Source organism: Diorhabda carinulata, chromosome 8 (assembly GCF_026250575.1).
Source record: "Diorhabda carinulata isolate Delta chromosome 8, icDioCari1.1, whole genome shotgun sequence".
NCBI classification, from domain to species: Eukaryota; Metazoa; Arthropoda; class Insecta; order Coleoptera; family Chrysomelidae; genus Diorhabda; species Diorhabda carinulata.
Window position 1 is genome coordinate 7,709,717 of NC_079467.1, and position 27,126 is coordinate 7,736,842.

The 27,126-nt window shown below is 32.3% G+C and overlaps 1 protein-coding gene, 1 non-coding gene and 1 pseudogene across 2 annotated transcripts; 2 read left to right on the forward strand and 1 right to left on the reverse strand.

Annotated features, from left to right (window-relative positions):
• Positions 1 to 1,567: 1,567 nt before the first annotated feature.
• LOC130897092 (uncharacterized) lies at positions 1,568 to 25,889 on the reverse strand. Its single transcript, XM_057805677.1, has 4 exons — positions 25,818 to 25,889; positions 13,537 to 13,601; positions 7,730 to 7,977; positions 1,568 to 2,066 (listed from the first exon to the last, which is right to left on the reverse strand). The coding sequence occupies exons 1-4, from the start codon at positions 25,839 to 25,841 to the stop codon at positions 1,810 to 1,812; spliced, it is 594 nt and encodes a 197-aa protein (XP_057661660.1). The 5' UTR covers positions 25,842 to 25,889; the 3' UTR covers positions 1,568 to 1,809.
• Positions 2,518 to 2,636, forward strand: LOC130897687 (5S ribosomal RNA). Its single transcript, XR_009059776.1, has one exon. It is a non-coding gene; the product is annotated as a 5S ribosomal RNA (ribosomal RNA).
• On the forward strand, positions 2,924 to 3,042 carry LOC130897643 (5S ribosomal RNA; annotated as a pseudogene).
• Positions 25,890 to 27,126: the final 1,237 nt, after the last annotated feature.

The window sequence follows — 27,126 nt, forward strand, 5'->3', positions numbered from 1 at the left end:
TTCCAGACTCGTAAGAATATGTTTAACGACTTCTTTGCGATAAAAGCGTTTAAAAGTGTGAATGATGCCTTGATCTAATAGTTGAAGTTTACTAGTGGTGTTAGCAGGTAAAAACATTACTTTAATGTTGGTAAGTCCGTATGGGCAGCACAATTGTCAATGAATGGCAGAATTTTTTTTCGGTTTATCTTCATTTGTTCGTCAAATTTTTTCAACCAATTTTTAATTGATATCTTGGTCATCCAAGCCTTTGTATTATTGGCATAATCAACGGGTAGAGTCTTGACACCTTTAAAACATCTAGGTCGCTTTGATTTCCCGATGTTGAGAAGTGGGAGTTTGTCCATACCACTCATGTTTACACACTGGAGAAGTGTAAGACGTTCATTGCTTTGTTTTCCTCCGCATTTTCATCCGCGTTGTAAATATCGTCTGGTTCATACCCTTCTAAAAGATTTGGCAGATCTTCAGTCCAGTGGTTGCACACACCTTGGTCCACAGATTTACTTTCTCCAGCTGCTTTCTTAAAAGCTATGTCATGTCGCCTTTTAAAACCCTCTAGCCAGCCGTTGCTAGTTAGTTAGTTCTGGATTCTCAGTTTTGTAGCAAACTCTATTGATTTTTCTTCCAACAAAGGTCCATCTATGGGAATATTCTTATCGAGAGTTTGTTTTATCCATTCCAAAAGGCACTTTTCGATATTCGATATTCAGAATTCAGAAACTCTAGCCGTCTTAATATTTCCATGTCCATCAGAGCACTCAGACTTTATAGAGTCTTTTGATTTTATAATGTTATAATTGGTCATTACATTTTCCCATCTGGTTTCTTGATGTTTCATATATATACATTCATTTGATATTGTTTCTCGATTTGACTTGTCTTTGTTGGGAGTTTTTTAAATCAGATTTCTTCGAACGTCGTCGAAGGATTTTTTAATGTCTATAAAACCAATTCATGCCTTTACATTTGTTTTAAATTTTTTCTCTGTTATGACTCAATGTAACGAATTGTTCTTGGGTACTTTTGCCGCTTTGCGATTCTTTTAGCTGTTGTTTATTATTCTCTAAGGTACTATTGTGGACTTTCAGTGCCACAGCAATGTTATGCCTCTATAATTGTAGAAGACTGTTATGTCCCTTTTTTAAGATGGTTAAATGATAGCCTATTTCCCAATCTATCTAAATTTTTTCTTCCATCCATACTAGCTGCATCAACGTTGTTAGTGTTTGTAAACCCTTTTCTTCCAAATTTTGTAGCATTTATCTTATAATGTTGACGTAGTCCGATGCTTTATACCTTTTTGATTTTCTAGCACAACTAAATAAAAAGATGAACTTCTTAATTGCATACATTCCGACTGAAAATATATCTAAAATTACGAGATTTCTTGTGAAGCGCCACACCGACTACAATAATTCGGAAGAATCAAAAGTTGTTTCAAAGACGGCATATATCCTCAAAAATTCTGTATATTAAAAAAAATCGTCAATTAAATCCAAGCAACTTTTGCAGAATACATCAAATTCCGTGAAACGCCTCCCTGATGGTTAAAAACAATAAGAAATTTATTTTTGATTTTTTATTGTGAACAATAATTTAAAAGTACGAAAATAACAACTAAACATTAAATAACAATATGTTACAACAACAGTGATGCTGTATATATTTTGAAAATATCAATTACCTACTTGAATTTCAAGTAATAAATATTCTCAATAATTTATATAGCTTACAAAATGCATATAAATTGCGACTAGTCCTGGCATTTTACAAAAAATTAAATGAACGAACAAAAAAGTATAATATTTATTCATAGCCATGGTGGCCTTCCTCATTGCCTATGCTCTCATATCCACCGCCACTGCCGCCTAAACTTCCGCCGAAATCATGTCCGCTGGAAATAGAATTGTGATCACCGTAAGCACCTAGACCTTGGCTCAATGAACCATAATCAGCACCTCCGCCTTCATGTAAACTTTCTCCGTGACCACCAAAAGATCCACCGTGCGATTCTAAAGCATAACCATGGCCTCCTCCGATTCCGCCTTCATGACCTTCTGAAACTGAAGGAAATTTTACTGTGATTAAACTAATTATTGACGATTTAATGAAACTAAAATTCAGTTATAAAGATCAAAAATGTGTTTTGCTAGGGGAACGGCCATACCACACTTTTATAACAGTATATATATATATTTCTACTTATTGCTTGTAATTATCATTTGAAAAAACAATGTTTTTAGTTCTTACTTCTCCTTATTTTCAAGTAAATTCTTCACACCCAATATGCAACTATGTAATTTTGATTCTTTGCTAGACTTTTAAAAAACAATGTCATTCATCAACAATTAGTGTACTCAAAATCTGTTAGTGTATATTTATAAATACTTATTGATATTACATTTTGATTGTTTCCGGACGTAAAATTTCTAACAGATTTTAAATAAACTTAAATATTGAAAATTACGTTGAATGTGCAGTTCCCTTATAAAGCTTGAAACTAAATTTATTGTTGGCAACGGCCATACCACACTGAATATACCGGTTCTCGTCCGATCACCGCAGTCAAGCAGTGTCGGGTGCGGTTAGTACTTGGATGGGTGACCGCTTGGGAACACCGCATGCTGTTGCCTTGTTTTTTTTTCTAGTTAATGTTTATAGTTATTTTGAAGTAAATTCATTACACCCGATACGCAACTATGTAATTTTGATTCCTTCGCTATACTTTTAAAAAACAATGTCATTCATCAACAATTAGTGTACTCAAAATTTGTTAGTGTATATTTATAAATACTTATTGAGATTACATTTTGATCGTTTTCGGACGTAAAATTTCTAACAGATTTTAATTAAATTTAACTATTGAAGATTTAATCGAATGTACAGTTTCGTTGTAAAGCTTGAAACTAGATATATTATAGGCAACGGCCATACTACACTGAATATACCGGTTCTCGTCCGATCACCGCAGTCAAGTATTGTCGGGTGCGGTTAGTACTTGGATGGGTGACCGCTTGGGAACACCGCATGCTGTTTCCTTGTTTTTTTTTCTAGTTAATGTTTTTAGTTATTTTGAAGTAAATTCATTACACCCGATACGCAACTATGTAATTTTGATTCCTTCGCTATACTTTTAAAAAACAATGTCATTCATTAACAATTAGTGTACTCAAAATCTGTTGGTGTATATTTATACATACTTACTGAGATTACATTTTGATTGTTTTCGGACGTGAAATTTCTAACAGATTTTAATTAAGGTCAACTATTGAAGGTTGAGTCAAATGTACCCTTTTTTTCTCTTATTCTTGATAGTTTATTTTCTCTAAACATGGTTTTTGAGTAATCGTCGTTATTTAAAAATAATTTTATAATTAATTCTTTTCTTATTTATTATTAATTAGTGTAAATAGTATATACCCAAAATCTATTAGACATTACTGTGAGTAAACTAACTATCGACGATTTAGTGACTGTAGACAGTTATAGAGATCAAACCTTACTTTTTCTACATTATATATACATATACCAGGCTATACATTGTATCGAGAATTATAGCCGCTGAAATTGAACTCTTTTGACCCTGTATTTTTTGTGGGTGTTCACATTTTATCCCTATATAATTTCAACTTATCACATATTTTTGCAGCCTCGACTATTGTTCTTCTTTTCTCTCTATCCTGCATCTATTTGTTCCAGTCATCTATTCCCAGAAATTGCATATCTTGAACACTCTAATCTTTCCATCTATTTTTTGGTCTACAGGCATTCTCTTCTCGCTCGGTCTCCAAACTGTGATCTTGTATTCTGCCATTTTTCCATTCTTTCAATGTGTTCGTACCATTGTATTCTTTTTGCTGTATTAGTATTTACTATATCCTCATTTTCTAATATATTCTTAATTTCATAGTTCATAAGTCATTCATACTCATTATTTCCAACTTTCACTGGTCCATAAATGTTCCTAATTATTCTCTTCTCATAATATCCTTAGTTGTTCTTTGTCTATATTTGTTAGTATATTATTTCAGCGGAGTATCTAACTACTGGTTTTATCGCAGTCTTGTAGACTCTTAATTTCGTTGATCTGCTAATTTTTTTGCTCTGCATTATATTTTTGTACTTATTACATCCTGCATGAATTCTTTGTTTTGTCTAGTTCTGTATCATTATTGTTGCTTATCATCGTTCATAAGTACTTAAAGGTGTCGACAACTTCGAAGATGCTGTCATTTATATTCACTGTTTGCGAAATTCCTTATGTGCACAGAATACTTCAGGTCAGTCGGTATTGTTTTGTTTACAACATCCTTGTTCTTTGGATGTGAAAATATTAGGAGCTTTCCATATTTGTATGACAAAAAGAACCCATACAAGGAATTTCTATTGGTTTACCAGTATTTTATAATTATCCTTAATTTACTGCATAAACCAAAAAATTACCACCAAAAACTTTAATTTAATGTTTATCTTTCACATTATTTTCTTCATATTGCTTCGTTATTTATTTGTTTGTGAGTGAAGCCGCTATCTCGCTACACGATTTTGATTTGAGTTTTAAGGTCCTTAAAAATCTCAAAATTATTTTATATAGAATTCTCAATACCATTGTACGTAATTGCAAACTCATTACCACATATTAGAGTTGAATGACAATAACTTTTCTAGCAATAGAAAGCAATTTATGTAACCGAGATGGCGTATTTGAAGGAAATAATGGAAAAGTTATATATGTTTATATATATTTATATAATTTCATTTCGTATTTTATCCATCTTAGTTTTTCCTTCTATTATTTGTAGGTACTCCATCTCGATTATATGTACTTTCCTAACTATCTTATTGTTAGTTTCACATTGTATATGATCAGATTTACTCTCTTTGACCGTTTTAGTCAATGCATGGTATACATTTGTTGCTTTTTTAATTCAGTTTGTATCCTCCGCTTCTAGTTTACCATACTCTGTACCAAGATAATCAAATGTTGTGACTTCTTTCCTATTAGTCTGACTTTGTTCCTATGTTTCTCGTCTATTATCATTCTTTTGTATTTTTCTTTCTTAATTTCCATTTGTAGTTTCTCTATCTCTTCTATCCAAATGTTTATTAGTGAAGATATATTTTCAAAATCTACCCAGTATCGAAGGGTGCTTTTGTACTTAGGGTGAAAGCCACCCCTTCTTGGAGATGAAAATTTATTTCACTAAAATAATCTCATAGATCGATAGATTTATTTATTCTAAGCAATTTTTATTGGTTTTTTAAGGACCTCTGTAAATTTAAAGTAATTGCTGGTTGAAGGATGGCTATATTTGGGGAGTCCCAAAATTGAAAACATTCAACCTCAAAAAACTTGGAGTTTATGCAATTTTTGGAAAAAACTCAGGATATCTTTAGAGATACATTAGTTCAAAGTTTGTATTCGCGTACCAAATGTCTCTTTGGCAATCCCTTTGAGATGCACCCTTTTCGAAACCGGAGATTAAAAAAAGTTTTAATTAAAATGATGTTGAAGTACTTGAAATTCCCTACAAAATGCTTTTTTAAAAAAGTTACTAGCTTGATAATTGAGCGAGCTAATGTTCATTAACCAACTGTTTTATTTTCAAAATTTCGGAGCACGAATTTTGGAGCATAATCGAGCAACAGCTGGCATATAGTGGTTCACGTTTCTATTTTAATCATGTCATATTTTTTTTCTTCAGCCTTTCATTGCGTTGGTGAAATTCCAAGGAGTAGGCAGATTGAGGTCTTGGAATCAACGAGGTGAAAGGGGTGATTCGTTGCGTGGAGTAGGTAGATTAAGACCATGGAATCAGATCACTTCTTACCAATGAACGAATAAACACCCTATCCCCACCCTTCTCTTGATAATGGTTCCAAAGTGGAAGTCAAAACGTCAAGATTTTCAAAATTCCGACGCGGTTTAGCCCGTGGAGGACGCGTGGCAGAAATGTTAAAAGGTGGTATGTACTAGGATTTAGGAAATTACTATTCAGAAAAAAATTATTATAAATTGTATCTTCAGCGTTACTGTTCTCGTCATAAACACTTGGTGAAGAATTAATTGGCTGCAATTAATTATTCCGGGTTTGCTCTGGACTAAAATATCCTGGATAGTTTGGAGCATAGCTGTTAGACATATGCTTCTTCAGCCAAAGACAACGCAAAATTGTATTCGGGTTCGCTTTCGCCAATTTTTCTGTCTTTATTCATCCTCTCGTCCATCCTTTGCATCAACTTTGTAATCATTGTATCCTCTAGTATGATGTTCTTGTAGATTTCATACTAAAATTAATTATTGCACAAATGCAACTAATAAATTCCGCAGGTAACAACTAAGGGACTATATAAACAGATATATGAATCTTAACTGAAAGATTTTCAAATCTTTATACCATTTTCTGGTGAGTACGTACAACACACTATACTGATGTGACAAGAAAATTGAGGATAAGTATCTGATTTTCAATTCAATATTTTGGTTTACCTTCTGGATCATAAAAACTATGCGTTCATTTTCAAACAAACTATAATGATGTTAAAAAAGTTTAGTAAATTAGTAGATATGGACATTGAAGATTGTTATTTTTTAATGATTTAGTTTTAGAATATCTACATGAAAGAGAAAGATAATGAGAAACGAATGAACTTTTATATACATTTATTCACAAAACACCAACAACACAGCTAAAAATTAGTTACAACTACAACAAATATTGTGACAACTGGTAGTTATTTTTATGTTGATACTAAATCTCATTGTCGTAAAATACTACTAACTACAACCACATTAAAAGATATATTAGTTGTAATATATACTTCTATATACATAAAAAGAACTGCCGATGTTGCCAATTTGTACATATTTATTCTAACTATAAAACAATTTATACAAGTAATGGATTTGATAGTATGTAATTTGAGGTTTAATTTTGAGCACCTACAAGTTTATAATAAGGAATTTTTTATTAATAGAACTATGAAATTTTTAATATGAAAAATATAATTTGATTAGGTTTTTAAAACAGGTGAAAATATTGACGTTTCGATTTATTTCGGTCTATATCAAAACATTCCCAAATAAGTCGAATCGTCAATATTTTTAAGTGTTTTAAAGTTATGCTCTCTCATAACTTTGGCTACTTCTTGCTTTAGATGCTTATTGTTCGTGATAAACATTCTAATGCATATATTGCTTAAACTTGTATGTGATCAAAAAGTTTCTATGATTCAAATGCTACATGAGTGTATTCTGAACAGGAAATTGTACATTATTGTCAATGCCGATTAAAGTTAATTCTAATTACCATACTTTTAAGCATGACTAAACTTACTGATAAAACTGAAAAAGACATTTATCACCATTTTAATAATTAAAAATTTAATACAAACAAGATTTTATTGTGATATATTGTAGACAAATTCCCTGGAAATTTCCTGATCAGAAAACTGTCACCTGGTGAAAATGTAATGATAAACACCACATTTTTTGTTAGTAAAAACAGTACAGATTTTTAATGAAGTAGTAGTAATAGTAATGATTAGAGAGGATGAATAAACGATAAATTTCATGACACATATTCGGTAAGTACTGATGAATATTAGTATCTTTCTATGGTTGTGACAGTACCTATCAGTTAATTCATATGAAAATCTATTGATTCATTTTCTCAGTCTGATATTTAATGGAAAATGGAGTGGAAATAGATATTTGTTTATCTACCTGAGTGTCCAATTCCATATCCATGACCACCTCCAATAGTGCCACCTTCCCATCCTCCGTGTCCTCCATAACCTCCATGACCACTATCATGTGCAACTACTTCACCATCGTCAATGCCTCCTGAGTATCCAATGACTTTGTAGCCTTCATCTCCACCTCCTCCTTCATGTCCAACATGTTTGACAACTGTGTGGGTGTGGTGGATGTGTTTCACTTTGAACGGGACGTGGATGATCACTTTCTTGTGTCTAGAAAATAGAAAATAGAAAATAATATTGATAAAGGAGTGGATAAAAATAATTTTTGAGCTAACTACGAAAACAAGATATTTTCTCAATATAAAAATGAAATATAATTCATAATATATTCATGTTTTAGTAGATTTCTCTTTCATCAGCAAATAGTTTGGACGAGTTAACACATGCGTATAGACAAGAAAATAAGGATTTATGAAATATGTATCAACTTTTATATTAATAACAAGAGTCAGTACAAATGTTTCTGTAAATAATTTCCTCATATTGTCAACCGTGATTCAGTTTTTCAAAATAATGTTTATGTTGACAACATTCACTTGGATATGTCGTTGTGAACATTAGTTAAGACAAAGGATGTCCGTGACGTGAATGAACGAACTGACATTTCTATGGTATTGAAATTAAAAATAAGGATAATGATGCAAGGCAAATAATAGTGATAAAATAAGTGTAGATGATCTCGATATAACACAAACATCGACAAGGAATTAGTCGACGGTAGCTGGGCTTATAATACTAAAATCAGTTCAACTTTTTAAGAATTGTTGATTTAAAATATTGAGCAATCAATGAAAATCAGCATAAGTTATATGGAGAAAATTTTTAACTTGTTAATATTCAATAAGTCTTTCTATTAAGTCATCTCTTATAGTGTTTTTTAGCTCAATTTCTTCACGTGTGTCTCTTACTTTAAACTTTGGTCGTATACAATATTTATGCTTTACTTAAAATATGAAGTCTGCTAGCATAAAATCGTCATCAATCGAGAATTTCTTTAATAAAATCGTCTTCCAATATTTCCAACTAATAAAATAAAAAGTATGTTAAAACAGGGAGGTGTCGGGAAGAAGATGCTTATTTCAAAAAATTGAAAAGATATTAATAATAGAATAAAGGATGTTATAGACAAACAACAAGGTAGTGGTATGCGTGGGTAAGATGCATGGAGGAAATAAGGTTTCCATGCTTAACCAAAAGCTACCAAGAAAACTGAAGAACTCTAGCTTTCGCTTAAAGTTTTGAGATTACAATAAATATTCATAGCAATCGCAAATAAAACTGAATTTTTTTAATCTGGTTAACACACATACGTAGATTCATACGGAGTAGTAGTTACAAATTTATGGAAGGATTTGAAGCAGCAGAAGAGAGTCCAGTCAAGTTAATATTAAAATAGTGGGAAAATTACATTTCCCATGGAACTATAAATTGGTATGAAGATTAGATATACTATTGAAATTCAAGTACCGATTTATCCTATATACATTGGTGATATTTCGAGATTTCAAAAAAATCATCTTTTCAGGAACATAATTTTATGTATGATGATTCTTACTCGCTCTGTGTTTTGGGAATCTTTAAACGTATGTGGTATCCAATTTATTGTTGCGTATACATCTCAATCACTTGATAAATCTAATCTTGGATGTTGTTTGATCATAAGTCTCATTCTTTAAATGATTAAATCAGTAATAAAATAAGTGGGCCTACTGGTACATGTCTCATCCCCAAGCAATATTCGTCGTCTTTTAAATTCGCTATAAACGACACGCAGTTGCTTATTGAGGACGTATCACCAAATGCTCGTTGAAACCGTTGAAGACATTGCTGTTCACTTAAACCGACCTTGCAAAAAATAGTAGATCATATCGCGTACATTTCTAAATTTATAATTCGATAGCCAATCGTAAGCAAAACTATTTACTCTCTGGTAGCAGCCATTCGATTATATTCAGAGCTTACTACTCAAAGACCTTCAGTTGAGTGGCATCTCAAAATATATAAAGTGGCCTTCGTAAATTCCAAACGTCAAAATGATAAGATTTATTTTCTTATATTAACACGAGAACGTACGCGAAATAATACGCTGAATGCACATTTCGCGAACTGCATATATACTAGTTCAAGTTTTTAACGTTTACTACCCTAAAACAAATAAAAATTCTAGAATTGATAAATCTATTTCTAAACATTAAACAATATTTGAAGCATTTTAATAATTATAACATAATTCTATCCCACCTTATTTTATTAATTATTAACATTAATGGTGCAGCCATTTTATAACTTATGGTTAATCGTGAACTAGATAATTTGTTTTTATATTGTAACATTGTAGTTGTTGGGGTTGGAAAACTGTCTATTTTTGACTTTGAAGCAACTGGCATAAAGGTTATAGCACTCCTGTAATTTCACAGTCTAAAATTTGAATTTTATTATTAACAAAATCTTCCACGTATCCTTTTAACAATTAGCGAAGATTTCCATCCTTCAGGTCTCATAACACTTACGACTTGTGGCCATAGTTCTAGGGATTTAGTCTTAAATCGGGAACTGGTATGAGTGCGTCCAAATATAGATAATTTTTTATTTTGAGTCGATAGTCGATAGCATGTTTGGTTTGTATTTGTGCATATATTTGTGAAGAGACTGTTTTAGTACAATAGATGTTGGAGGAATCAGATAAGCACTAGATAAGGGTTCGATACTTGAGTATGACCCGAAAACAGTGAGCATTGGGTTGAACATCTAACGAAAGAGAACATATCCATGTCGCAATGAAAGGACATGTTGATTATTTTTTTGATATCTATAACGTCGTTTAAGGTGAATATGTTTTTGTCGGCCAAACAGTGATTTGATGTTATCACTGAATCTCATACTATAATAATGCATTGGAGGTCATTCCTCATTGATTGCAAAAGAGTTTTTGACAGAAAAGGCATTCCAATTATGTCGCTCCCACTCTATATTCCCAATAATGCACTTGAGACTCCTTTATTTTCCACGATGAAGTCGGAAGAGCAGGTCAAGAAGTTTTAAATGTGATCATAGTTCTAGGAGTCTAAAATCGGGAACTGATATCAGTGCGTCTCTTTGTCTAAATCTGCCTAGCAAAGATAATTTTTTATTTGGAGCTTATATTCGATAGCATATTTTTTGGTTTTTATTTTGTGCATATATTTTTAAAGAAACTGTTTTAGTACAGTAGATGTTGGAGGAGTCAGATAAGCAATAGATAAGGGCTTGATATTTGAGTATGACTCTTGGACCCGAAAACAGTGAGCAGTGGGTTAAAATGTCTGAACGAAATAAGACATATCCAAGTCGCAGTCCAAGAAAATTCTGATTAATTTTTTCGATATTATAGCGTCGTTTATGGTGAATATGTTCTTGTTTGCCAAAAAGTGATTGGATGTTGTCACTTATATAGACTGGATCTTTCACTACGATATTCGCTGGAGATCATTCGACATTGATCATTCCAATGATGATGCTCCCACTCTATATTACCAATAATACACTTGAGATTTTTTTATTTTCCACGATGAAGTACACCACAAAGGAATTCATCATGGTAGAGCATGTCAAGAAGTTGTTAAATGTGGTTTTAAACAGGTTAACTTCATATGGTTTCCAAAAAATGCTTTTCATAGAGACTATTGTGAAGTTTGCTGATAAAATTTCAAGTGAAAATTCATTTGATTATTTTTTATGGTCCTCCACATTAACAAGAAGCGTAGCTTAAGTTCTCGATTATTTTTTATGGTCCTCCACATTAACAAGAAGCGTAGCTTAAGTTCTCCGAAATTAATGACCAGTGTACGTATAGGAATTTGATAATTTTAGTTGTTTTTTATCAAGTTTACTATCATTCTAGTAAAAATTATTCCAACAAGTTGGTTGGCTTTTTTGATGTTTGTATTGAATTTTTTTTGTAGCTCGTGTGCGAAATACGTTAGCAAAAAGCAATTCTTTACAAATACATAAACTCATACGCTAATAACATTGAATTATTAGAAATTAATCAAATTGTTTGCGATCATATTAATTCTGTTGCAATAAATTATAGTTTATATACATAAATATATTATCGCGGTGAAAGTAATTCTAAACAAGATAAAAAAAGAAACTGAGAAGTTTACTTTCTAATACATCAATTAGAAGGTTTCGCTCTGAATTTTTTTTATCTAATCCATTTCATGGTCACGGTTATTTCATATTATGATCGTACAAATTTCTACTTTGTTGATTGGTGAAAATACATAGTTAATTTTATCTTTGATATAAAATATCATAAGTTTAGGTGGGTGAGAAGAGAAGGCAGAAAAATAATAACAGATTTATATTCTAGTGGAAAAAATATATATGAAGTCTTAAAGACAAATTGTTCACTTATTATTTTTTGATATACAATTTTCAATATTACAGTTCTTAGAATATAATATTCATTGTGCATTGAAAATTGAAGATTTTTATATTGGCAAATTAATAGTATCATATATTTGAAGATTCCAGTAGAACTTATAAAGAAATAATAATTTAACGGGCATGATTAAATTTTCGGAAAAGCATTTAAAAAAATTGATAATTAAAAGAGATCTCCCCCAACCATGTCTTCGTCTATTTTAAATGATTTTTAATCATTATTTATTGATTGCCTACTCATTAAAGTTCAGAGATACTAACTATTTGATATTGTCTGATTCTGTTTTCATTTTTCGATGAAAAAGAGGCTATAATTTAATGAAATTTGAGCTGTTTACGGAAAGATCTTGACGAAAATTTGCTTTTGAAAGATTTCCCTTGCTAAGTTTCACTGAAAACTTGACAAAATTGCGCAACTTATCAAGGTTAATCGGTATAAAAGCTGTCAAGACATTGCTGATGAATTGGGTACCAACAATTAAATAGTTTGGAATCGTTTGAAAAATGTATATTTAACAAACTCGATGTTTAAGTACTGCATAAAACAATGAAATGCATCCATTTTTTTCGAGATTAGTTACGAGTGTTGATAGAAGGATTAAATACGAGAACGTTAAGGGCATAGGATCCTGGTTGAAGTGTACTTGTGACACAAAGGAATACAACGTCCGTATTTACAGGAAACGTGGTCAAAGTGTTAATTCAGCATTATAGTGTTAAAAATTGACCAAATTACAGGTTGAAATTCAGGAGAATTGCCCAAACTAGTTAATAGAATGAGAGTTGTGTTTCACCACAATTCCAAACCAAACACATGTTTATTAACTCCTCAAAAATTTAATTAGCTCAGTTGAGAATTTCTAGCGCATTCACTGTCACTGTATATCCCGAATATTATACGTCTGACTATTATCTGCTTTTACAAAACTTTTTGAAGGAAATAAATTGCACAATAATAAGATCCTGTCTCAAATTTTTTGTCACTCAATCACAGATTGGGTTAATAAGTTACCCAAAAATAATTAATAGTGATAATAACAGTAATTTTCGGTAAAAAAATTTTTTATTAAATTAAGAAAATATTCTTCACACACTCTTATTTTTTTGATTATAAATCCTTTGAACTTCTTGTTTCTACTAATTTACTTTCAAAACAGATTATAAACGACAAATTTTTATTATTAAAAGGAATTATAATTTATTTATTTTGAGCAATCTAGTGAAAGTTATTAATAATAAAATAAAAATATTTTAGAAAGTAGCGACTGATTTATTTAATAATGAACTTTCAGTTGAATAAAGTAAATATTTTGGATTAATTTATTGATAATAAACACTTACCCTCCTCCACCACCACCACCGGCGTGACAGATATCTAGAAGAACTAGCACGAGGATTGAAGCAATCTATAATTGAAACAAAGCAATTATTGATAAAAATGCAAATACAAAAATAATACGATTCAAGATATAGTACAAAATGCCATATAAGCATAAGTGATTTTTTTTATTTCAACACAGAGATAAGAATAAAAGGTTTAAGTACGTGTTCCTTAACGATAAATCGGATTACTTCACATGGGAGTGGGCTGCAATGCTAGAGAACATATTTTTTTAATTTGTTTTATTTAGGATACAAATAGGACAAATTCATAAAAGTATCCAATAATAATTACACAAAGATTTATGAATTCACTAGACAAATATATTAATTCAACTTGTGAAGAATTTGTTAGAGTTGTCAATAGGTTTTAAATTTCGAAGCAAATGTTCATTATGAGCTACGCTTTTGATACTTCATCAGTTTTGGTCACAAATAATACCCAGATCTCGTTCCACTGCAATAACTAATTACATCAAGAGACTAGATATGTCCCAACGATCAGAATACACTTTAGGTAAACTTGATTTGAGGACGTACATTTATTAGAAATTTCATTGCTGCCAATTCAAAATGTGGAATAGCTTCCCTCTCAGCGAGAGCACTCAAATTGAATTTTACCTCAATACATAAATAGTTATTTATGTTGTAAGTGCGGGAAGTGATTTAGTACGGTACGAGATAGATGTTTATGGACGAGGTGACGAAGGAGCCGAGGCAAGAATATCTAATCGAGTACTGTAATAATAACTTCATGGACGTATATCGTAATAAGTTTTTTTTCCATACTGTTCTTGGTTTTAAATAAAAAGCAAAATTATATTAAAATATGAAATGTCATATTTGACAATTTTACTGAAAAATAGCTCCTTTGATTATTCCCTTATTATTTGAAAAAATAAAGAATAACCATTCAAGAGAGAATTTAATAGTACTGTAAAGTACAAGGATATATAAAGTGTCATTTTCCGGACTCAAATTAGTACTCTAAAGTATGAAAAAGTGTTATTTTACTGATGAGTTCATGTTTGGATTAACAAGCGACAGCAGACGTATAAGGCTATGAAATATAGTAAAATGTACAGCCTTAGTAACTCTTGTTAAACGAGTTATTTCTTTTCAAGTAGAAACCGAGATATTTGGTACGTCTTCGGTTAAGACACATATATAACATAGGTAACAGTTTACGTCCAAAAATCTCTTCAATTATTCAAGAAGCACACATAATATATTTGCTTCACTAAGCTTATCAAATATGATGATCCAGCTAATTAACATGCTTATTATTTTCGTGATTAATTTAGAGTACTTATATTACTTCAGTAACGTAAGCATGTTTTTTGAATCAATATCAAGGTATGTAAACAAGTAGAGAAATTATTGGAATATACGTTATATGAAAAGGTTCCCAGGTTGTAATTTTGAATGGCGTTGGGCGTTGAGGACTCCAAATAAAACTGTCCAAAAGTTTTTTTAAATTTCGATCTTTTATTTTATCTTTATCAAGGCTGAAAATATGAGGTACATTATAACTAAAACATTGATGTTATAATGTACCATTTATTTTTAGCCTCTGTTGGCATTTTAAAAAGCACTTGGTCAGTTTTATTTTGAGTCTTCAGCCCGCAATACCTTTGGAAATTACGTACTAGGACAATAATATCAGCAAAGACGTTCTCAGGTTGTTTTAATGATATCGACCTTACACACAGACGTTGATCTACCTCGAAAATGTTAATAGACAAATTGTAGAATCCCTAAGAGAAGGAAAATTGCATTTTAATGGACAATGATGTACAGAAATCTTCTGAAAGAAGAAACTGTGCAATGACTGGAATAGCCACCAAAATCACCGTGTGTGATATGAATGATAGACCTCATCTTCCAATCGCTCACCAGGAGCTGATTATAGAGGCTGATCAATTCACTCTTCACATAATGGAAGAGGTCATAAAGCTTTTCTATTTTTTTTTGAGTGCCAAAGTTTTTTGCTTTCTTCGAGTCGCGATCTTCGTTTAACAGCAGGGTCTTACTAGCTGAGCATAAGCTTCTTCTAATTGTTGTTTCTAAAACCGAAGCGGGATCGCGATGTTCGTATCCTTCTTTACTTTCAATATCGGTCTAGCTGGCGATCAGCTTCGTAATTGCCTTGTGTAAACAGTTTTTCAAGCCAAGCTAGTGCTGGCGGACAATGCTGGCCAGAATAGAGTGCCAGTTTATTTATCAAGTTAGTGACCTTCGCCCGTATATCCGTCGACAAAATGCCGAGAAAATTCAACGAGGAGGATATTTCAAACTTCGTACAACTTAAAAGAGAACATGAATGCTTGTGGGATAAACGTTGTAATACATACAAAAATAAAGAAATGCGGGCTTTGGCACTAGAACAACATCGTGTTGGAATTGGTAATGACTGACTACCGATGAAGTTAAAGCAAAAATCATAAGTATTTGAAATACGTACTTCTTAGAAATCGAAAAATCTACAAGATCTGGGGTTAAGGGGAGCGTTTACAAGTCAAAGGCAAAATAGTTTGATGAGTATCCTCTGTATAGGTAAAAGTAACTCATGAAAGTTTTCAGCAGTAACTCGCAATGCCAATATGTACCTAGAAAGATCTTCTAATCCTAATTGTTTCAGCAACAAAGCAGAAGCTCAAGTAACTAATAGGTCTATCGCTTAACTATTTTCCTATCCAATGTCGTTTCGCTTTTTTGTTCTAATATATCGATCAACTCTTCTCTTAATAGTGTATAGATGTTCCTTTAACATTTCTTTTTCAACCGATTTTGCCACGAATTCATTATTTTTTAACTTTTGTACACCTGAAGAAAAATTCGTGAATGAATGGCCTAGTCTAAACAACTGGGGCCAGGCCAACGCTGGCTTGTATGCAGGACTGGCATCAGCATTACTGACTTTGTATCAATTCTGCTTTAAAGATGAGTTTGGGCTAGCATAATGAATACCAGATATATTATCACGAGCGAATTCTTGGGGGATTGTAATGAACTAGTTGGATGAAGTGGACTGTCGAGTTTGTCGTTCACTACAGCACCCAAGTAGATGTGTTGTTTTCTTCGACGAGGTTGCGGAATGAAGGACCAGTCGTAATTTTAAGTAACGTTTAATAAAAACACTTAAATACGACAATATTACACGTAAATCGATGTACAAAATAAGCAACAAGATAAATCAACAAGAATGTCCACAGTGATATATAGTTGATTACATAAGATAGCGAAGTTTATATGTATATTTCTCCGGGTATACTTGAACGAAGTAACAGAAAATTGCACGTTTTATGTTGCGTCGTAACGCGAGAGATATTTTGATTATTCAGGTAAATCGTAATTTTGCCCGTTTGTAAGGTTAAGATTTTTTATGATTTGATAAGTGAGAGAGAATCGTTAAGTTGATTTAGATATAGTTCGTTAGTTTTAACGCGCACTGTATGTTTAGTTTCTGTTTACTGTGGATTCTTTTTTCTCACTGTTCTGTACTGTGTTACTTTCTGCTCTCTTACTGTCTCTTGCATGAATGTTAAATTTTATTTATATGGGCTAAAATGGGGGTTAAAAATATCCCAATATCGTGGTAATATTTTGTGTTAATTGCCGTGAAGCAATAAAAAGAATCTATATTTTTCAAGCAGATTTTTTGAAATTTCTCTTTTGTTTGTATAAGGGTTGACCAGATGAACTTGGAATAGTTTGTAAAAGTATAATGAAGGTTTTTAAAAGTTTTCAATAGTAATTGCTTTTGTGTTTATTTGAGAGAAAGTTATTAGTGACACTTTAGAAATTTAACGATTGGTCTCTTGCGGAGAGAGAGTTATTTATTAGGGGTTTAAAGGTACAAAGGACACTCGACATTTGTCATTGTCTAAAATTTCCTAAAATTGTGAAAGTCTTAACGATTATGGTATTTACCATATGTTGAATCGCAACATTCTCCCGCCGGAAATGAAGTCTCTGCTTCATTTAAGAAAGAAAGCGCGATAGCGGGAAGATAGGGTGTTTTTGGTCAAAGGATATTTCAGCGTTTTCCAGTCTACCTCCGACACGGAGATAGCCGGATGTATCTAGAAATGGTTTTAAGGATATAAGTTGTTTATTTGATAAGTTTTTATTCTTTGAAAGTTCCGCTATTTCTGTTGAAAAGGACTGATTTTGAACTTGTTTGATAATGAAGTTTAATGATGAATTTAGTTCCCTGACTGACAGAGGTCCTTTGAATTGACTTTCTTTGTTTCTCGAATTGTGTGTAAATCGTAGGACGTACGCCACTGTGCGATGTAATTTGGAAAATGAAGAGAAGCGTGAAAAGGTGTTTTGCCAAAAGTTACATTGTTCGGAAATGGTTGTCAGGGATACCTTTCTTTCCTCAGGTACGTTGACGAGATTCTTATTAATCTCGTATTGGGGGAAACCTGAACTGAACTCATTGAGGAATTTGGGTCCATTAAACCACATGGAGTAGATTTCAGGTGTGAATTTTCCACGCGACAGCAGGTCAGCGGGATTATCGCTTGATCCTACGTGCCGCCATTGGAAATTTGTTGTTAGCGCTTGTATTTTCGCTACTCTGTTTGATACGAATGTCGACCATCGACTTGGGTGGCTTTTGCACCAACACAGTGCAATTTGAGAGTCCGTCCATAAGTTAACTGAGTTTATGTCGACTTTAGGTTCCAAAGTGTTTTTGACTCCTTGAGTCAGGTTCGCGGATAATAGCATTCCACAGAGTTCAAGTCTGGGAATTGTGATAGTTTTCAGAGGTGCGACGCGTGATTTTGCTGATATCAGTACACATGAAACTGTTTTATCAGTGTAGATAGTTCTAATGTAGACACATCCGCCGTACGCTTCAGTACTCGCATCTGAAAAGGAGTGAAGTTCGATTTTGCTTATTTCTTTATTATTGAAGATAAGACGAGGAATTTTTAAGTCCTTGATTTGGCAGATGGTGCTTAGAAATTCTTGCCATTTCCTATTTATTTCTTTGTCGGTGATCTTATCATCCCAGTTGCACTTTAATTTCCAGATTTTTTGCATTAGCATTTTTCCCTTAACGATAGCGGGGTTTACAAACCCCAGAGGATCGTAGCACTGTGAAATGTGTGATAAGATATTTCTCTTGGTGATATTGTCCTCACTGACGAGTTCAGTGGGTACCGATATTTGGAACTCATCACTTATGGGATTCCATTTTACGCCTAAGACTTTAGACGGAGATTGATCTAAATTTATGTCAAATTCAGTTATTCGAGTCTGCGATATCTTTTTTAGAAAGGTTTGAGAGTTAGATCCCCACTTGTGCAAGTGGAAACCAGCTGGTTCAAGCATTGATTTAAGTTCCAAATAGAGTTTTTCAAGGGATTCGGTTGAATCACACCCTGTTAAAATGTCGTCTACATACGTCTGCGTAAGAACAGCGTCGGAGGCTAGAGGGAGATGTTTATTGGTACTTGCAATCTCATTCAGAACTCTCGTTGAGAGGAATGGACTACAATTCATACCGTAAGTTATTGTTTGTAATTCAATGCATTTTAATGGTTCTTTTGCTGAGTCTCTCCACAAAATATTTTGGAGGAATAGGTCTTTGGGATTTATTCGAATTTGTCTGAACATTTTCTCCAAATCAACTATCAACGCGTATTTGAAGGTTCTGAACCTACACAATATGTCGTATAGGTTGGGTTGAGTTTGATAACCTTTGAGACAAATGTCGTTTAATGAATAACCAGAGTTGGTTTTACAAGAAGCATCAAATACGACTCGCAGCTTAGTCGTAACTCGGTCTTGTCGATAAACTGGCAAGTGAGGGATAAAATATTTGTTTTCGCAACGTGAATTTTGCGACGATAGTGGTACATATTTCGCATGTCCTAGAGATAAGTATTCATGAATAAATTTCTTATATTCCGAATAGAGGTCGGGATTTTGTTGTAAGCGTTTTTCTAAAGAGAAAAATCTCTTTTTGGCAACTGCGAGGGAGTCACCTAACTTTTTGTGTTCTGTGACGGACTTTAACGGAATATCCACTTGGAAATGTCCGTTCGGGAGAATTTTAGTTGTGGTTTTGAAGATGAATTCTGTCAGTTCATCTTCGGTTGATAGAGATTTTAGGTTTGGGAGTTCTTCGATCTCCCAGAATTTGCAGAGAGTGTTTTGTAATTCAGTGTCCGGGTTAGGGTCTTCGGTTTCACTGGCTACATGATGCGAGATAGCGTGTGGGTTTTTTGATTCTTGTTGGGAGTTCAGTCTTCCCGAGATAACGTAACCCAAATGGGTATTAAAGAGAGTAGGTAGGCCGTCACCTAGTTTGATGAGACCATAAGTTAACAATTCATAATAAACATCTGCTCCTATTAACAGATCTATTTTACCGGGTGTGGCAAAAGTTTTGTCAGCTAATTTGTTCACAATCCGCGAAGGAATTGTTATGTGATCTACATTCACTTTCACTTGCGGAATAGTCGTGGTAATTTTTTCGAGTACAGCACAAGAGATTTCGAAGTTCTTCGAGGGGTCAACATTTGAGTGTAGCACTATGTCCAACATTTCGTTAGACAAAGTACTAGTTTCAGATATACCTGAAATGTTTAAGATTTTCTTATACGGGGTGTAGTTGAGTTTTTGTACAAGTTCTTTGCTGATAAAGGAATTCTGACTTCCATTATCCAGAAGAATTCTTACCTTAACAGGTTGATTCTGTCGATTATAAATTGTTGCTTGTGCAGTTGCTAACAACACTAAGTTGTTTTTTATCGAGAGAGCTGATAGACTAGACGAATTTGGACGTGCTTGATTTTCTTGGATGCTTTGAGATGTGGACGGCCTGTCCTGAATTTGAATAGGACTTTCCAAATTAAAAGTTTGAGGGTTTTGTTGGAAATTCGAATTTAGCGACCGAGAATTGTATGAGTTACTATGTGGATTGAAATTGTTATTGCACGAATGCCTTTGTTCTACATTGCGTGAGTTTTGAAAATGTAAAAGAGAATGATGTCTTTTATGACAATGGGAGCATGACTTCTGTGACAGACAGGTTTCAGCACTGTGTCTAGTGCCTAAGCAGTTTACACACAATGTTTTGGTTTTGGCAAATTCATTACGCTTAGTAATGGGCAACGATAGGAATGTTTCACAGGTATAAATTTTATGTGCAGTGTCTGAACACATAACGCATCCGTTCATGTTTTGATTTTGTTTAATCGAATTATTCTTAAGCTGAGATGATTGATTTTTTGAGTTTTTATTGAACTTTGGTTGTGATTGCGAATGAAACGCTACTTTACTTTGTGACCTCTTGTGCGAAACTGAGTTTTGCGAAGTTTGCGATTGGCTAGTTTTACCAGTGGCATTGTCGACTATTTCAATTTCCTCTTTAAGAAATTGTAAAAATTCATCTACTGTTGGTAAGGTATCCCTGTTCCTGCATTTTTCAAACTCTTTTTTGAAACCATAATCTAATTTTTGTTGATAAAGATAAGTTATTAATGCCTCTAATAAAACTTTGTGATCAAGCTCAAGATTCTGTAGGAGTGTCCAGTTACGCCTACAGATAGTAGCAAATTTTGAAAGTTCGGTAGGATTGTGCTTACTTAACTGCGGTATGTTCAATAATTCGGAGAAATATACATGTACAATTTTTGTTTTGTTTTCATAAGTTTCTCTTAACAAGTTTATAGCTACTTGCAAGTTTCTATCGTTCACTTGTAAAACGTCTACAATATGTAGTGCATCACTTTCTAAATAGCTTTTTAAATAATATAATTTCTCAGCATCTGATTTTAGTTGCGGATTTTCGAGAACACTAGTTTTGAACAAGTTGTAAAAACTTTCCCATTCAGTGTGATTTCCTGAAAACTTTTTTATTTTTATTTCAGGTAATCTAGTACCTGAGTTGTGGTTTGAATCTAATCTGTTTTCCCTAACTGACTCATTACAACTACTTTCAGATATAGTTAATTTTTTGATTGCTCTAGCTAATTGACTCCTAGTTTTACGATAATAAATTTCTACTTTGTTCCTATCTTCTTGATCTGGAATTTCTTTTTCATTTTTTTTGGGTGTATAACTTTCTATTTTATTTTGTGTGATTTTATACTGTTCAAAGTTTTTGATAATTTCCTCTTGTAGAATTTCCAGATCAAAGACATCTAAACTATTTAATTCTGATTCTAATTGTTCAGTTATTCTGGTGATTTCACCTTTAATAGATTCACGTTCGCTGATTAAATGTTTTAAATCCATTGTTGTTTGTTTATTTTAAGTTTAAGAGCGAAAAAGTTAATGATATTTTTATCGGATATAATCAGATGCTGGGAATGCTTTATATATTATATAAATCAGTGTTTTTACAATTAAATATATAGATATAAAATTGAATAATATTGCAAGCAATTTTTCAACAGAGTTTAAAGATAAATGTCTTTTTCTTAAGTTTTCTTGAGCGAAATGTTGATGAGTAATAAATTGGAATAAACTGACCTTTTCCAATCCAGCGATGAGAGATACCTGCGGTTTCTTGCCTACAGGTGTGAGTTTATAGATGATTCGATCGGTTGTATGTTTCTGATGGCACACTCGATGACTTGTTCTTTTCACTTTCTTGCACTTTGCTTAGCGAGAGAGTTCACTTTGCTTAGCGAGAGAGATCACTTTGATTTACGTGTATGAGATTTTGTTTAGTTTAGAGTTGCACTGGTTTAGATCCGGCTCGAAGGACCAATCTTGGGGGATTGTAATGAACTAGTTGGATGAAGTGGACTGTCGAGTTTGTCGTTCACTACAGCACCCAAGTAGATGTGTTGTTTTCTTCGACGAGGTTGCGGAATGAAGGACCAGTCGTAATTTTAAGTAACGTTTAATAAAAACACTTAAATACGACAATATTACACGTAAATCGATGTACAAAATAAGCAACAAGATAAATCAACAAGAATGTCCACAGTGATATATAGTTGATTACATAAGATAGCGAAGTTTATATGTATATTTCTCCGGGTATACTTGAACGAAGTAACAGAAAATTGCACGTTTTATGTTGCGTCGTAACGCGAGAGATATTTTGATTATTCAGGTAAATCGTAATTTTGCCCGTTTGTAAGGTTAAGATTTTTTATGATTTGATAAGTGAGAGAGAATCGTTAAGTTGATTTAGATATAGTTCGTTAGTTTTAACGCGCACTGTATGTTTAGTTTCTGTTTACTGTGGATTCTTTTTTCTCACTGTTCTGTACTGTGTTACTTTCTGCTCTCTTACTGTCTCTTGCATGAATGTTAAATTTTATTTATATGGGCTAAAATGGGGGTTAAAAATATCCCAATATCGTGGTAATATTTTGTGTTAATTGCCGTGAAGCAATAAAAAGAATCTATATTTTTCAAGCAGATTTTTTGAAATTTCTCTTTTGTTTGTATAAGGGTTGACCAGATGAACTTGGAATAGTTTGTAAAAGTATAATGAAGGTTTTTAAAAGTTTTCAATAGTAATTGCTTTTGTGTTTATTTGAGAGAAAGTTATTAGTGACACTTTAGAAATTTAACGATTGGTCTCTTGCGGAGAGAGAGTTATTTATTAGGGGTTTAAAGGTACAAAGGACACTCGACATTTGTCATTGTCTAAAATTTCCTAAAATTGTGAAAGTCTTAACGATTATGGTATTTACCATATGTTGAATCGCAACACGAATAATTTGATTTTTTTTTTCAATTCTAATTAATTTATGTTCGATTATGTTTTTTAGTTTAAAATTTCGTTTTCCAAAAAAATTGAACAAAGTTGTGGTCTGCTATTCTGTCCAACCAGGACGCCTTTGTGGGTAGATAGTTTTTTCTGTGTTATATTAAAGTTTTCACAAAATTGAATCACTCCGTTGAATTGAAATCAATTCTTTTTTCAACTGGAAACGAAGTACTAATGTAGAGACAAAAACTTTGTCAAGAATCTATTGTTTATTATTATAAATGAATACTATAAGGCTAAGTCGCTAAAGGTTAGTGAAATAAAAATATACGTAAACAGTAGAATCGCGTGACTCTGTATGCTTGACTTTATTATTAGTATTATAAAAGTTGAATAAAACATAATATCCATGACAAATACGATAAAATGAATGACGAAATTTCAATGTCCACACCTTATTTTATTACTATGTTCATTCAATGTTTGACTCTTTTTTCACACGTTACAACACATGGAAGAACGGAGTTGTCTCCATACCAATATTGGTTTTTTATACAATGTAAAGATTAGAAGAAAAAGTTTATGTGATTGATTGTTATGGGAGCGGCGAAAGATCAATAAATATCCTTCCCAACAAATTTCTATACTGTAATAAACAAAAGAAGTGCTCGCGTTTGATCAGCATACTTTTTACAACAGAAGCAATCATAACAAAGAGACAGATATCAAAACTCATGATGAAATTGATGCAGATACTTAAGTTGCTTCAAATTCAATAGATGCAGATCCCAAAATGATACACAGAAGTCGAAACGTACAAACTTAAGTAAATACAATTACAGAGAAGGCAAGACAACTGCAGTTCTATTTGTTTTTAAGGGAAATAGTGTTCCGCAAGAAGGCAGTATTTAAAAAAAATGAATTTATTACTATCAAATACTCCTACTGGAATTTGATGACGAAAATAAATTGAATATTCTGTTTAATGAACCGGCTGAAACCTACCAGAGAAGTAGCTATAAATATGTAAAATTTAATATGTATTGAAAATTTTGAGGAAAGATTACTACCATCCTTTTGAGCTCTAAGCTCCAATATCATAAAATCCAAACTCTTTTGGCTAAAGCCGAGCCCTTCTGTGGTATCAGCTACAGAACAATGGAAAAGAGGGTAGATAGGAGCAAAACCAATTATTGGGACACGCTACAAGGCAAAGACTCTTCTGGGAAACTATAACCAGAGTAGATCTGCTGAATGTATCAACCTAAGTAAGAACAATATACGAAAACTAACAGGAATTCTATCGGGACACTATTGCCTCAACAAACACCTGAAGACGCTAGTCCTAGCAGATAATGCAGCATGCAGGTTGTTGCATAGAGGACGAGACCTCTATCCACATTCTCTTGAAGTGTGAAACACTAAGAAGCTCAAGACCACTAAACCTGGGAGCGTATGAAATAGAAGAAGGATTTTCAAAAGGAGTGGGATCGATGGATAAGCTGTAAACACAGGATTCTCAAGTATCGCAGCAAGAAAGGAAGAAACAATAGACCCTTTGGATCGCAGTATATTCGAGACCCAAAATCAATTTAGGTGATCCTGATCATATTTTTAAATGAATTATAAATATATCCCAACATCAACGTTTCTTGAAAATTTTCTTGTTGTGTAGGCATAGTTAACCGTGGTCGAGAAGCAAAATTGTGTAGTAAATAAGTAGTAATTCCTACACAATCAATTTTCCTCTACATTTCTGTACCAATATGTTCATAATATATTTTTTCAACTTCTGTCATCATTAGCATCTATTATTAAAGTAATTCTTTACCACAAATTTCAAAAAGATTTGTGCCAAATATTTTTTTTAGTTCAAGTTAAATAAAGTGTATTTCATTATGAATTTTTTTACTCAATTTTCCATTTTATGCTTTTTGGTTTTACAAAGCTATATATGGCTTCAGAATAAAAATTTTCAAGTTTTATAAATAAAAATTATTTACGTTTATAATGAAATTGTAAGCCGGGTTCCTGTACTAGTGAGTTAAAAGAACTATTTTACATTTGAAACCTCATTGGGTAAAAAGATATGAATAATTAATTTTATAAAAATCATAGAATTATGAAAATGTAGAGTTAATTCGCGCGATATTATTACAAATTTTACAATTTTTTTTATTGAATCAAATATTGTCATCAAAAGCGAAAAATTATGTGTAATTTAGTTAATTGATTAAAAGTAAAAGTGAAATTTTTTTAGAAAATTCCGTCTAGCAATAACCAATTTTAAACACTTTACCATTAAAGTGATTTTCGGTGAATAAAATTGTTTAAAAAATGGATAATTAGCACTTTTTTTTGGTTTATAATTTCAAAATACATTCGCACATAATATTGCAAAAGTAAATTTTCAAAAATTTATAACCATATATTTGAAACTCTTTTTTATTTAGATGGATACTTTTTCTAGAAGTGTATAATCTCAATAGTATAATTAAACTGATAATTTAATTTTAAAAATTATAAAAATGGAAATAATTCTTACCAGAAGATGAGAAGCCATTTTCATATGTCACTAATACTAGCAAGTGGCTAGATTTACACTTTACAAAGTCTGAATGTAATGTGAACTTTCAAGTTCGCCTCTCACTATTTATATGCTTTATTTTTATGAAAAGATGAAAGGAAAAATATTTTAATAGTGGAATCACGAAAGTGGCGAGAAGTATATCCGAGATCAGCCGGAACAACATCCTTAGAGGCAACGAGTGAATCGAAGCAATCACATTAAAAAGTTTGTTTAAATGAGTAGTGGAATATTTCACTGAACGGATCTGCTTGAAAGAAAACAAGTGACGATTAGATGTAATTGGAGTGCTAATGATATAGTATATATTTTGAATAACTGTACTATCGATCGCAATAAATGACTGATTCATTGTTTTTTTACGGAAGTTAAATATTTGTGAATGGAAGTCTTAAGAATTGACGATATGGAATCAAAATAAGACAAATAAAATATCATTAAATTGTTGTTTATATAAGTGAAACTGAAACAAAATTCGTGAATGATTTTTATTAAACTTGATTCAACATTTTTTTAATAACTCTTTATTAGTTTGTCTATGTCAGGCAACGAATGTACGTAGCGAAATCTTTTAAATAAAGCTTTATTTAATAATATAGAATTTCAGCTAATTACAAAAAAATTTCATGACTAATATCACGACCTACGTCACTAGGATAGAATAAAAATTTTTCATTCTGTAGTTAATTTATTTAGTAGCAGTAGTTTGTGTTTTTTATCCAAATTAATGAGCAAGTAATTTTAAAAACACATCACAGGGCAACAAAATTAAGTGTTGCCGATCACAACACACTCTCAATTCAAACGAAATTTATTGTCATGGGTAAAATGAATATCTGTCAAAATAAAGCATTTACGCTGAATGTCTTTTATTAAACTTGATTCAACATTTTTTCGATAAACTCTTCATTAGTCTCTCTATGTCAGGCTACGTATGCACGCAGCGGAATCTTTTAAATCGAGCTTTATATAAAAATACAAAATTTCAGCTAATTACAAAAAAATTTCATGACTAATATCACGACCTAGGTCACCAGGATAGAATAAAAATTTTTCATTTCGTAGTTAATTTATTTAGTAACAGTAGTTTGTGTTTTTTATCCAAATTAATGAGCAAGTAATTTTAAAAACACATCACAGGGCAACAAAATTAAGTGTTGCCTATCACAACACACTCTCAATTCAAACGAAATTTATTGTCATGGGTAAAATGAATATCTGTCAAAATAAAGCATTTACGGTAATTTGGAGTTACTGGCCCACAAGT

Coding starts and splice junctions, on each gene's coding strand:
- LOC130897092 (XM_057805677.1), bottom strand. CDS start 25,841: ATGAAAATGGCTTCTCATCTTCTG. Junction 7,978..13,536: donor GGTGGTGGTGGTGGAGGAGG/GTAAGTGTTTAT, acceptor TCTATTTTCTAG/ACACAAGAAAGTGATCATCC. Junction 2,067..7,729: donor ATATGGAATTGGACACTCAG/GTAGATAAACAA, acceptor AATTTCCTTCAG/TTTCAGAAGGTCATGAAGGC.